At 41.4% G+C, this 13184-nt stretch overlaps 1 protein-coding gene across 1 annotated transcript in view; it reads right to left on the bottom strand.

The window, feature by feature from the left end:
* NUDCD3 (NudC domain containing 3) overlaps positions 1 to 10652 on the bottom strand; it is a 71630-nt gene extending 60978 nt beyond the window's left edge. Inside the window, exons 1-2 of the mRNA XM_026671376.2 lie at positions 10246 to 10652; positions 8631 to 8944 (exon numbers count right to left, since the gene is read on the bottom strand). Of these exons, the coding sequence (XP_026527161.1) occupies positions 8631 to 8944; positions 10246 to 10443 (512 nt within the window). The 5' untranslated portion in view covers positions 10444 to 10652. The remainder of the gene's footprint in view (positions 1 to 8630; positions 8945 to 10245) is intronic.
* Between the last annotated feature and the right edge of the window lie 2532 nt (positions 10653 to 13184).

The raw sequence follows: 13184 nt of genomic DNA, 5'->3' as shown, positions 1-13184 counted from the left end.
TCCTCCACTAGAAAACTGATGCTTCCACTAGTGTGGCCCTTGAGATACTGTCCCTACCAGTTGCATAAGGCAGATTTCATTAAAAAGTTGAACAACCCCCCAACAGTCTCCTCATAAATATTAATGAACCCAAAGTCCTTGGGTTTTAGGAGCCTTTCAGCATCAATTAAATCTGGCTGAAGTCCTGCATTTCAGGGTTCCACTTTCTTTCCAACAAATTAAACTCCAGATTAAGACAGCTTTATTGAGCCAACCAAAGGTTTATAAGCCTTATGCAACCTTCTGAGCTTCTAAGAACTCTTTACCCAGTTGATTGGATGACTATTCCCAAAGTATAGGTAGTCCTTGACTTACAACCACAAAATTTCTGTTGTTAAGAGAGACATTTGTTAAGTGAGTTTTATTCCATTTTATGACCTTTCTTGCCACAGTTGTTAAGTGAATCACTGCAGTTCTTAAGTAAGTAACACAATAGTTAAGTGAATCTGGCTTCCCCATTGACTTTGCTTGTCAGAACGTAACAAAATATGACCACATGACCCTGGGACACTGCAACCGTCATAAATATGAGTCAGTTATTAAGTGTCTGAATTTTGATCGCCTGACCCTGAGGATGCTGAAATGGTGATAAGTGTGAAAAATGGTCATGTTATTCTTTTCAGTGCCACTGCAAGTTTGAATGGTCACTAAATGAACTGTTGTAAATCGAGGATTAACTATAATCTTTAGCCACCTTTCCCAACCCAAAACACCCTTCAGAAAGAATGAAATTAGCATTCTTGAAACAAACAATTCAAAACTGAGAAAGTTTTCCAGAAATTGGCATAAATGCCATCCTATGTTACACAACCAACTAGGTCAGACCTATAAAGCATGTGGGTAGGGCTATTTATCGGTACTAACATGTCCTACATACAGGAGAGCGCATATTTGCACAAACTTTTATATGTTTAAAACGACTGCTGTAAAACAATCAAAGTTCTAGACCAGGGGTGTCCAACCTTGGCAACTTTAAGACTTGTGGACTTCAACTCCCAGAATTCCTCAGCCATCTGGGAGTTGGGAAGTCCACAAGTCTTAAAGTTGCTAAGGTTGGACACCCTGGTCTAGACCAAGGTGTCAATCTCGTGCCCCATTTTTGGCTTCAACTGCCTCCTGCAGTTCTCTGCTAGCAAAAACGGGGCCCCGGGGCCCCGCATGCACCCCCCTATGCCATTTTCAGCTGTGACAGCCTCCTGCAACCCTCTGCCAGTGAAAATGGGGTGCCGGGGGGCCACGCACACGCCCCCCTAAACTCCATTTTCACTGGCAGAGGCACTGCGGGCCAGTTCTTTGCTGTTTCCAGGTTGGCCCCATGGACCAGATCTAAGCACCCCATGGGTTGGATCCAGCCCATGGGCCTTGAGTTGTTCTAGACAAGAAATACACATCTTTTACAGGCTTATGAGAATTACTAGAGTTATTTATGGTAGGGCTTGCAGCAAGAGACTTTTCTGATAGCGAAGGAATTAAATAATGCAAGTATTAGTAGGCAAAGCAGCTCCAGGATACTGAAGTTTATACTTCTTTTGAGAGAAATTAAGGCTAAAAGCAGAAAGACCTGCTGCGTTCAGGAAGCAATGCTTGGGAACTTAATGTAGCACACAATGGCTACACGCAAAAGCTGTTGAGAAGAGTTGTGCAGAATATATTGGAAAGAAAATAAGCTTTGAATGCCTAAAGAAGACATGTATTTTCTGCCAGCACTGATTTCAAGGCAAGCCTTTTCAAGCCTAGACAAATTGTGCACAACGGGAAGTGACTTGAATTAGTCCTTCCAAAGCCTTCCTTCCACTGCAACGACAGGATTGGGGCTCTCCTGGTGAGGATTCTAGAAGGTTCTCCATTTTAATAAGTGTCAGTTGTAAGCAAAGTCATTTTTTATTGAAGCCATTTGTACTTTGTCTTCTTGCTTACAGCCAAAAGTGTGTCTCGGTGAAATGAAGCAGCCAGCAGGGGAATATCAATGTAAATTCAACCTATGCTTCAGATGGTTTTCATGCCCTCATTCTCAGCTCCCAAACCGAACAACATAACATGAGATGAAAGACATGATTACAGTTGCATTTTGAAATCTGGCATCTCAGATGGCTGAAGATCCATCCTTTGACAAGTGAAAGAGCTGGTTGTGATTCTGCAACAACTGCAACAGATTACAAATGTATAACATAAGAGCAACTGCCAAAATAATCCACGAAAAATGGTAGACGGATCCTTAAGTTGCCATACAATTTCATTTTATTGGGACAAGTGAAATATCTAAGATCTTTGGGGCAATAGGGTCTATCCTACAAAGTCCTAACCCTACAACTTTTACAGACTGAAATTCACACACAGCATTTGAAAGCATAATGAGCCATGGTTCTATGCCTGAAGAAAATCAGAAGCATGTCTATTTCAACAACACAACATGAAAAACGTGTTACAGAAATATGCCTTGTCATCATGTTCCTAACTGGTGTGTGTGCAAGACTTAATAGGAAGAACTAAGCAAAAGTCACAGAAAAAGCGTACTCTCATACTGTGTGTTCCTTCCAATACCACAAAACGGGAAGAATTAAACACATTTGATTCTCTTCAATCTGAGAATTTACTACAAGCCTAGAACTATGTCCTTGAATTCAAGTAATCATACCAGTGGGGTGGGGTGGGGAAGGGAGAACCATTAAGTTCTGGGTCACAGAAAACTTCAAGGCAGGCAATCTTTGGGGAAGCAACCAAGTCATAAATAGGTCTCACCGGTGTATTAATTCTCCTCTACCAATGTAACCTACTTTGCTCAATCTATCAACTCCTCCTTATTCTTTCCTGCCACAGAGAAGAGCTCAAATGAGCTCTACTTGCAAACAATCCCTTGTGGTTATAATGATGATTGCCATCATTAGCCCTGGCTGGCCTTCAGAGACATCTACTACTTCTATCGTGTCCCATTTAGTGCTGCAATTTTATTATTATTTTTTCCCAAGAACTTGAAGGGAGTCTGGTACTTCCAACTCCAATAGGAGAAGGAAAGAGTGTTTGTTGCTTTGAATGTAAAAATAAATAAATAAAGGCAGGGTTTTTTAAAAATTCCAATAAATATGATGGCCATGTGAATAGACAACTGATTAGTTTAAAAGTGTGTGGGGGAGGTTAGCTGCTACAGTTTCATAGTCTATGAAGATAACTCTTCTCTTTCATTGTTTCAAACCAATAAATAATGTTTGACTCCTGAACAGGTTGATGAAAAAGCAGTAACAGCAAGAGAATCTTGGGAAACTTCAACTGCTTTTAAAAAAATATTTTCAATTTAATGCTTAGCAAGTTCCTATTTTCTAAATTAAATACAAATTTATTTCACCATTTATTCAATTTTCTATCTATTAAAGACTTCCTTACAATCTATTCATTCCAGGACAGATCTAATTATCAGGTAAGAGGGCTTTCTTCCCAAGTGTTGGCTATACCAACAAAAAGAACAAGCGGAGGAATGCACCTATGTATATTAAAAATAAAGAAAATTTTTAGAATCCGTGTCAAAGAACATAAATAGAAAGAAGGCTCAGCGGCACATGCAACTTTATTTTAAATACTGCCAGGCAAATGTATGCAGAATCAAGTCTATAAGTGGGCTAAGTGAGAAGGCGGGCACTCAAAATAAAAAGCAGATGAGCTCAGACATAGAGAATGAAGAGAACTACTTGTCAAAACAGATGGAAATATCTGAGCCCAGAAGAAAGGGTGTAAAGAACAGCTCTGCGCAAACCAGATGGCAATGACATAGACAACTCTTCCCTCTCATTGTTCAGAACTTGGAGACGTGGGGACAACGGACTTGTCTGTTGCCATGAAGGATGGTGCAGAGGATTAAACCAAATTAATAGGGCTCAGCAACTGACATTTATCTATTGTCACATTGGATTCCATAACCCTCAGCATTATTTAACTGACATGCTCAAGGATTACATTATAGTATGAGAAGCAGAAAGAGTAGAAAGAATCTTATTGATTCCGTATTAAAGAGTGCATCTACCAAAGTTAGCATATAGTGTTGGAAGGATAAATAGAATGAAAAGCCAAGCTCCCTTCAGAGTTGGAGCTAGCTATCCGTAGCTGAACCAGAAAGAGAAAAACAGTATTTAGTTTTCAAAAGCTACCAAAGAGGAGATCCTTGGTGCTCCCTGAGCTTGACTGTTTTCTTGCAGACAGTTCATTACTCAATGCACTGGTGATGTTGCTTAGTTTGGGTAGTGAAATGTCTTCAAGAAAGCAACCAAACTCAGAGAGCACCAAGGACCCCCACATTTCAGTCCTGAGCTACAAATACTCTCCTTGAAAAGCTACCAAGTTGGACCATTGGATCCATATTGCTGAGTACAGTTTAGACTGACGTGCAGCATCGCTCCAGGATTTGCAATATGTGCTGGGCTTTTGCATGTCAAGCCCACACTTGATGAGCGCAGCCTTTGCCATCCTGCCCATTCCCACTCCTCATCAGAATACAATGTTTTCAGTTATTTTGAAGGGTGGAATATTTCACAAATATAGATTGCCCTTCTTAAGGTCATAAAATATTTGGGAAAATTATCCATACATTTCTCATCTCCAGTAGAAAGGTAGAAAATCATCAAGTTTTACTTTATTGCAAAATATCATATATTGGGGTTAATCTAAAAAGATAAATGTTTGTATCTCAAATACTGAAAAAGGCAAAATGTAAACACTTCTGAACTTGATGTCCATGTACCTCCCAGCTTAATTGCATTTGCTTTAAAGTAATCATGCATAATTTTTCACTTAATATAGACTTGATTTGGACTAGAACTTGACATATAGAAATAATGAGTAATTTTGTTTAATGCTTCCAAAGTGAGAACAACAACATCGGAAGAGGCAAGATTCCATCCTTCATTTATTAACTATTTCCTGTTTTTCATCGCCGAGACTTACTACTTTCAGCTACACAGATGGAGATCACACTATATCTCAATTTCCATCAATCTGTGTCCAAAAAATTCATTATTCATAGCATCTTATCAGCCAAACTTTTAGACTGAATGTCTAGAGACCTTAGAAGAATTCAAAGAGAACAGTACTTTAATATGCCTTTGAAGATGCATTAAGTGGACACTGATATCACCAAGTGGAGGCATTGAAAAGTTACTATAATTCTGAAACGTATGCAGCAAAGATTATTTGTGTGTAGTCATCAAAAAATCCTGACCATGAGTGCTTTGGCAACAGATAATCACACACTAGCCTAACTTTTCATGAAATCTGTACTGTTCATTTATAAACTTGATTCAAATATACAACAACTCAATAGACAGATTTATATTGTTTGGCATATCTATTCCCCAAAACATAAAGAAATCAGATAAGCAAGCCAATAAGTGAAACTGAAGCCACACTTTCACCAATACCATCTTGCTTGCCAAAATGAGCACCTACTGTTCATCCAGCACAACTTTGTGTTCAACGTATAGCTAGCAGTATCTTTTACAACAGTCTTGAAAAACAGATTGTAAAGCCACCATGTATTCCAAACTATGTTTTTCAGGTTGAGGCAAATAGCCAAATCAAAATTTGGAAGCAATCTCGTTGGTTCTGCTGTTGACAACTAAATTAAAGGTCAGCATGGTTCCAGATCAAAAATGCCCCACTCTCTCTGATTAGAAAACCAGTTCCTATAGCAACATCTCTTCTTTACAGTTTTACAGACATTTCAAAGACCATTTTGACTTCCATGTCATTTCAAGAGCTGTTTTACCTATATACAGTATTTATTCATTTCAAGTGGCTCTTTTCTCCAATCTTTTCTTGAAGCAACCACCTTCTCTGGTAGTCTGTGTTCAGAGAAAGTGACCAACTCAAAATCACAGAGTGAGCTGCCAGGGTAAGGGTGAATTAACAAATCTTGATCTCACCATACCTAGTCCAATATTACAATCATATAACCTTTTTAAACATTACTAGAATAGTGCTTGGATGCTAAAGAATGGAATTTCAGGTAAACAGGCTTTTGGTTAGTTGTGTTTTCAAACCTAATTGGGGAAATGGCTGTTTAAAATACCCATATTCTAAGAAATCTGCAGACCACTTCAGAACAAATTTATATGTGTCCAATAAAGTGATGATAGGAAGACAATTATAAAGTGACATCACAATGTAAACTATACTACCGCCTATTTGAAACTTGGATTTTTAAAAAAGTCAATCTGATATTACTTGCTATAATTTGCTATTATATTATATTACTTGATATTACTTATCCATATAAAGTGAGAGTGCATATTCAAGGAATTGTTCCAGACACCAATTTACTTCAATTAATTTCATTAATGTAGTATTACCAGTATACATTTTATTAATTTTTAAAAATCATGAGAAGAGCCAAATTATCATTAAACCTTAGATTACATTAAGAGGTTGAACAAACTGGATGTAAGCAACAATTTTGTAGTAAAATAGTTACTTGGTCTTGCCAAGACTTTTGCTCCGAGTACAAGATTTGAGATTTGTGCACCATAAAATCTCAGCCACATAATGGGGTGTATTGTATCAATAAACACTGTAGATGGTATCTACTTCCTTCTTAATAGTGCCCCGAAATCCTGCAGGCCAAGGAAAACAAAGTGACAGAGATTCAGGTGCCTTAAGACATGTCTAAAATAGTTGTCAGCTCCATGAATTGTGGAATAGTTACTTAGATACTAAATCACCACATGATACATTTCAATACTTACAACACTTGCTAATTTTCAGAGAGGCTAACTTTATTATATATATATATATGTCCTTCCTTCCTCTGCGGCCGGTCTCAGTTAGTGTTAATAGGAGGAGAGATCCAGCCCTCGCCCACTGCTTTACGGGGTTTGCAGGACTCGGTACTCTCTCCGCTCCTGTTCAACATTTATATGAAGCCGCTAGGTGAGATAATCCGTCACCATGGACTGAGGTATCACCAATATGCTGATGATACTCAGCTGTATGTCTCGGCCCGTGGTGAGTTAAGTGTTGCTGTGTCCTCCCTCTCGCAGTGCCTGGAGGCTGATAGGGGCTAGATGGGGAGCAACAGGTTGAAACTAAACCCTTGCAAGACTGAGTGGCTCTGGGTTTGGGGTTTGTTGGCTCAGGGAGAATTGCCACCTTTGGTCTTGGATGGGATGGCACTACCCCAAAGAGACCGTATTGTAATCTACGGGTTTCCTGGACTCACAACTCCTGCTCGAAAAGCAGGTGGCGGTTGTGCCCGGGTGGCTTTGCACAACTGCAGGTTGTGTACCAGTTATGTCCTTTCCTGGATCAGCAGTCCCTACTCAGTCACTCATGCCCTAGTCACTTCCCATGTTGTGCAAAATGCAGCGGCCCACATAGTTTTGTGCAGACCTCAATGTGCACTGTGTCACCTCTCCTGTGGGAGCTGCATTGGTTGCCGATTTGCTTCCGGGTGCAATTCAAGGTGCTGGTTGTCACCTTTAAAGCCTTTCATGGCTTGGGACCAGGTTATCTGAGGGACCATCTCTTGCCGGTTACATCTACCCGACCCATCAAAGAGAGGAGGCAGGGAATGTTGCGGGTCCCATCCCTGAGGGAGATACACCTGGTGGGACCCAGAAGAAGGGCCTTCTCCATGGTGGCTCCCTCTCTCTGGAACATCATTCCCCCCGAGATTAGAACGGCCTCCACTGTAATACTCTTCCGGAAGGCACTGAAGACCTGGTTCTGCCAACGGGCCTGGGGAACACAGAGCAGGATTGAGCCAATTAAATGGCTTGTGTGATCTGCTGTCGCCGGGGCAGGTGATAGAAGTTGGGAAGTGATTTTGTTATATTGTACTATATTAATTTATTTGATTCTTTTTGTTAGTTTTTATTGTTTTAAATGTGGTTTTATATTCTGTAAGCCGCCTTGAGTCGCCATGGGTGAATCGGCGGCAATATAAATTGAATAAATATATGATTAGAACAGCAATTTTAAGCCATTACCAGGCAAGCATATTTGTCACATTTTGGCTTCTCAATGCTGTAACCACCCATATTATTACTGACATATCTCTTATACATTGCCTTTAAATGTGTATAACAGGTTTCCAATTTCATCATTATGTATTTGTAAAAATGAAAACCCAACACATTTAGGGTATCTCAGAAGCTAAGGATAGATGTTAAAGCACAACTTTAAAAATTGGAGCACAAAACACAAATTAAATGGATTTGAAGGAAAGCCTTGCCAAATTAGAATAAATTATTCTGGATTAGGTGAACAGAGCCTGACTACTATAGATAAAAGGCAGATTTCCAAGATTTTGCCTGCTGCCATTTGTTTTTGCCATCCAGAGACTGCTACTGCATAGATTAAGCTCCATTACTAGAGTTCCCACAAAAGCCACAGTCAGAAAAACCCAAAGGTAGGAAGTACTGCGCATTTTAATATACAATTACCACAATGGTACATAATCAGTCCCTTAAAGCTGGAAGACCATGGCTTGTTCACCAATATGTGTTTCCCTCTTTAGCAAAGGCAAACCTATCCCAAGTTTACTAGGTCACAGTGGCTGCACTTCGTCACTAACACTTTGACGTGGTCCAAGCACCACTAGAGCCACTCACCTGGGAAATTCTGTTTGTTCACTTTCTACAGGGGCAGCGACAGATACTGGCAGTTCTGCTGTTGTATCAACAATTTGTGCTTCTATGGTTTCTTCTGCTTTTACAGGCTCCTCTGCATCTGCAGTCTTTCCACTTTCCAATCCAGAGTCCTGCTCTACTGCTGTGGCGATTTCAACCTCCGCAACGGCAGGAGGCACCTTTGGTCTCTCTCCTGCAGCCACCATGTCGGCTTCTTTTTTCTTCAACTTCACCTCAATTTCTTGCTGTCTTTTCTCATCATCTTGGTGGGCCAGATGTTCAAAGGTTTTGAATGCCTGAAAGTGATGCAGCAATCAAACAACCCAATAATTAACCTACAGACCATCACTAGAGATTAGCTAACACTGCATTTCAATTTCAAGGAGATAACAGTATTGCTCTGTGTCTCAGATCAGCTCCAAGAACAAGTATTTATCTACTTTCCTGATAGCCATAAGCAGTGAATCCAGTGCAGGGGTGTCAAACTTGCAGCGTCACGGCTGTGTCACGTGATGTATTGCGACTTTTCCCTCCTTCGCTAAACCAGGCGTGGCCAGCACGTGATGCATCCAGCCTGCAAGTTTGACAGCCCTGATTCAGTGGATTTTATAGTGAATGTAAAAGAGGGGCAAAGTCCATTATGGATAAAAAAAATTGAGTGTGTTCTTATTTGGATTTAAAGAAAAATGCAGAACAAGAGGTTAATGAAGGTCTGCCACTGCCTTTCAGGCATCAAACTAAATAAAAATAACTGCACTCCCCAAACACCAAATTAGCCACATTTTAACTATATTTGGTTTCATTCTTCACCCATAGCTGAAGAATCTCTTCTTACTCATAACTTGATACTGCTATTTCATAAACATACTTGGATCCAAACATTTGTTGTATTCAGCATAAATCATGCTGATAGCCAGTTTTTGCTATGTACACTCTCCCAAGCCATGCTCTGTGCATCCTTAAGTCTTAACTGCCTCAGTTTGCCCTATATTGTACAGTACAATCCATTTTTATGTAGCACGCTTTATGAACCCAGCAGTAGTTATTAGCCAGGCCGCACATTTATATATTAGATTTATATAGCCGCCGATCTGAAATACAAGACTCGGGGTAGCTAACACCATTAAAGATAGGTAAAATCGTATGCTCCAACCTGAATAAAGAATAATAGAGTTGGAAAGGACCTTGGAAGTCTTCCAGTCCAACCCCCTTTGCTGGAAGAGACTTTATTCCATTTCAAACAAAGGTTGTCCAATCTCTTCTTTAAAAGTTTCCAGTGTCGGAGCACCCACAACTTCTGAATCTCGGTCAACAAAACACCATGACTGCCTTCACACCGAGTGCCCAATCCAAACCAACCAATCATTTCACGGTTTAACAGCCTGGTTCCCACAACCTGTTTGAAACACTAAGTTATTTTCCCATTTCCGCTCCCATTTCTGCCTGGTCTACTTCAACGGAGCCATTCTGGGGGTTTGACTTGAGAGGCTGCCGAAAGAGCTGTGCCTAAAGCACCCGGGCAATTTAGGACAAAATTCGGGCTTCCAAAGGAGAAGCGGCCGGCGGGGAGGGATGAGAGGGACCCAACCAGGCTTACCCGAACTACCATGCTCTTGGCCACGCCGGGCGGGAAGCCCAGCCGGTCCGAGGGCTGCATCAACAGACGGTAGAAGTCGGTCTTACGGTAGAGGAAGCCAAAGAGGATGTTCAGGAACTCCTGGACGTTGCCCACATGCTGCAAAATCCCCAGCAACGCCTGGTCATACATGTCCGTCATGGCCCCGGAGCGCTCCATGAGGCCGGCGGGGACCAAGCGCGTCCGGACGCGGAGGCCCGACTCGCCTTTCCCGGGAAAGAGGCGAGAGCTGCAGCTGCCCTGACCAGCCCCCCGCCGCCTTGCCCGAGCGAACCCGCGAAGGCTATTCCGCTGTCAGGGCAACCCTAACCCTAAGGGCAACGCAATCACGTGACCGATGCGCCCCTTCCGGTTCTGTTCCCGACCGTTTCCCCGCGCAACTTCCGGTTGAGCGCGCGTACTACCGTTCCTGTTAAAAAGTTTTCCTCTGCGCCTCTGTGCGTGTTGCGTGAGCTTTAGAAGGAAACGCTTTTAGGCATTCACACCCACATCAAAAAAGGGGCTCCTTGGGCTGTTTCCCCCTCCCCCATCTTCCCACGCGTCGTTTCCAGAACGGGCTTATTTGGTGCTGTCTGAGCTTGGTGGTTTGCTTGTGGGCGTTTCATTATCAGAACTAGGTAAACATAAATGCTGAGGACTGATGATGTTACCTAGTTTGATAATGAAACGTCTGCAAAATAATAATAATAACCACACTCAGAGGGCACCAAGGAGCTCTCATTTCAACATTGAGCTACAAATATTATCCTTTATTAATTGCAAAGTGAAAAGTAGAGGCATGGAAGAGCAAAAAGTGATTCAAAGGAGAGCTGGGCAGCAATAGGGATCTGAGTAAGGGCAAGGGTTCCAGGTCCATTGCTCAGACGTGTGGCTTTTTCCAAAGTTGCATCCTTTTCCAGGAGGATGCAACCCCAGAAAAAAAAATTTTTTTTTGAAATAATTGAAAATACTTGTACCTCAGGTTTTAGATTTTGGCAGTGGTTTGTTCTCCGAGCTTGTTTCAATTTAGTTTCTGAACATTTCTTTACCAGACTAGGTAAGAACAGGATTTTCTTGTCCTATTCTCCTTAGCTTATAAATGGCTTGTGTGTCAGTTGGTCGTGTGATTGGTTATACGTTTGGAGCTATGTTTAAATTCTGAGCTGATTGGCTCTCTTGTTGATTAGTCGTTGGAATGGTCTGTTTCTGTTTCACAAGTCAGACAGAAAAGTTCTTTGCAACTGTTGCGGCTTTGCTCCGCATTTGGAAGGCTGCCCACTGGGTGGTCGAATGCATCAAGAAAGACACCAACGCAGGTTCTATCTTGGATGAGCTGCCCCGATCACAAGTTCGGGAAGCTCTTTTATTAAAAAACACACAGTGATACGTCACAAGCAGTGAATTCTATCCAATCATTAAGTTACATGAGAAGGAATATTAGTGCACACATAGTAACATCCAATTACAGTGCATGGTAGTGTGAAAGGTGCAAGGTAACAAATCAGCGCCTGCATTACAGTTATCCGCCCATGATGACGTGTTTGTTGATTGGTGATCTCTGTTCCTGGTACGCTTTCAGCCTACGTGAGGCCTAGAGGCCTGGTATGTACCGAAACTATAGAAACTAATTTATTACTGCAAACTGTAAGTAGCCTATTTCTTCAGGTAACAAGTAAAAACTGATATTTCAGTTTGAAAACACATATTCAGCAAGACATGGAAGAATTGGTTGCCTGGAAAGTTTCTCAGAAAAGCCATTAAGAGTCTTAGACCAAGGAAATCACTTTGGAAGAACATGTTACAAAGAAGTGTTGGAGTGTTATAGGTTCCATGAGTGGACAGTCAACACATTGATAGGATACAATTATTGGAGTTCATTATATCAAAGTGCCCCTCCACTTTTTGAATTCAAGGATCCAATGGTCCATTTTGCTTTTTCTTCATATGATTCCTCATCACAACAGCAACTTTCTTCATTATGTGTTCATATATGAAGACCATATAAAAAGCATCATTTTTTCAGGAAAATACCCCCAGTTTACAACCAACTAAGCAATAATCATACAGGGCAATCTTAAGACCCATTACATTCTCCATGCCCACTGACAGCCATACTGCAGCTGGAAGTCTCATTCATGGAACTTAAAGGTATTTCTATCCCAAAGTGATGATGTTGCACAGAGATACAGATTGGCTCCCTTGTGTATAGCTCCTATACATGGTAGCTGTGATTTCTGCAGTAAAAGAAAGATGTTCCCGTATTGTTATCCACCTGGTGAGACACTTGCAGTACCTATGAAAAAAGAGAAGATATAAACTTATCACATTTATTTATAAGAGATGTGGTGGCACAGTGATTAGAATGCAGTACTTCAGGCTACTTCTGCTGACTGCTGACTGCCAGCAGTTTGGCAGTTCAATTCTCATGGGCTCAAGGTTGACTCAGCTTTCCATCCTTCTGAGGTTTAGCAAAATGAGGACCCAGATTGTTGGGGACAGTATACTGACTCTGTAAACTGTTTAGAGAGGGCTTTAAAGCACCATGCAGCACAAGAAGTCTAAGTGCTATTGCTATTGGTATTCTGAAAGTTTTCCACAATGCATAAATCAACCTAGAAAGAACAGTCAACATGCACCTTCCAGATGCATTGGATTTTGGCACCTATAACTCCCAGCATAGGAAGGGATGATCTGGGGAGAAATATTGCGATAGCTGTAATCCCTCATTACTGGAGGGAAGATTATCATGACCTGGAGACCCTCTAGTGAGCTGTGCTCTCCCACCAGGACACCTCCGGTTCTTTGTCCCCACCTGGACTGGGCCATCTTTTCCTGGAAAAACCCAGTGCAGAAAATAACAAGAATGGGGCTGACGCAACTGTGGGCATAGCTGAGACAAATAGCAGCTTGGTACAAGTAGA

The sequence above is a fragment of the Notechis scutatus genome, chromosome 7 (assembly GCF_049901735.1).
Source record: "Notechis scutatus isolate UNSWTSFEM ecotype Mainland chromosome 7, rNotScu1.2, whole genome shotgun sequence".
Classification (NCBI taxonomy): Eukaryota; Metazoa; Chordata; class Lepidosauria; order Squamata; family Elapidae; genus Notechis; species Notechis scutatus.
This window is presented reverse-complemented; position numbering and strand designations above follow the sequence as displayed.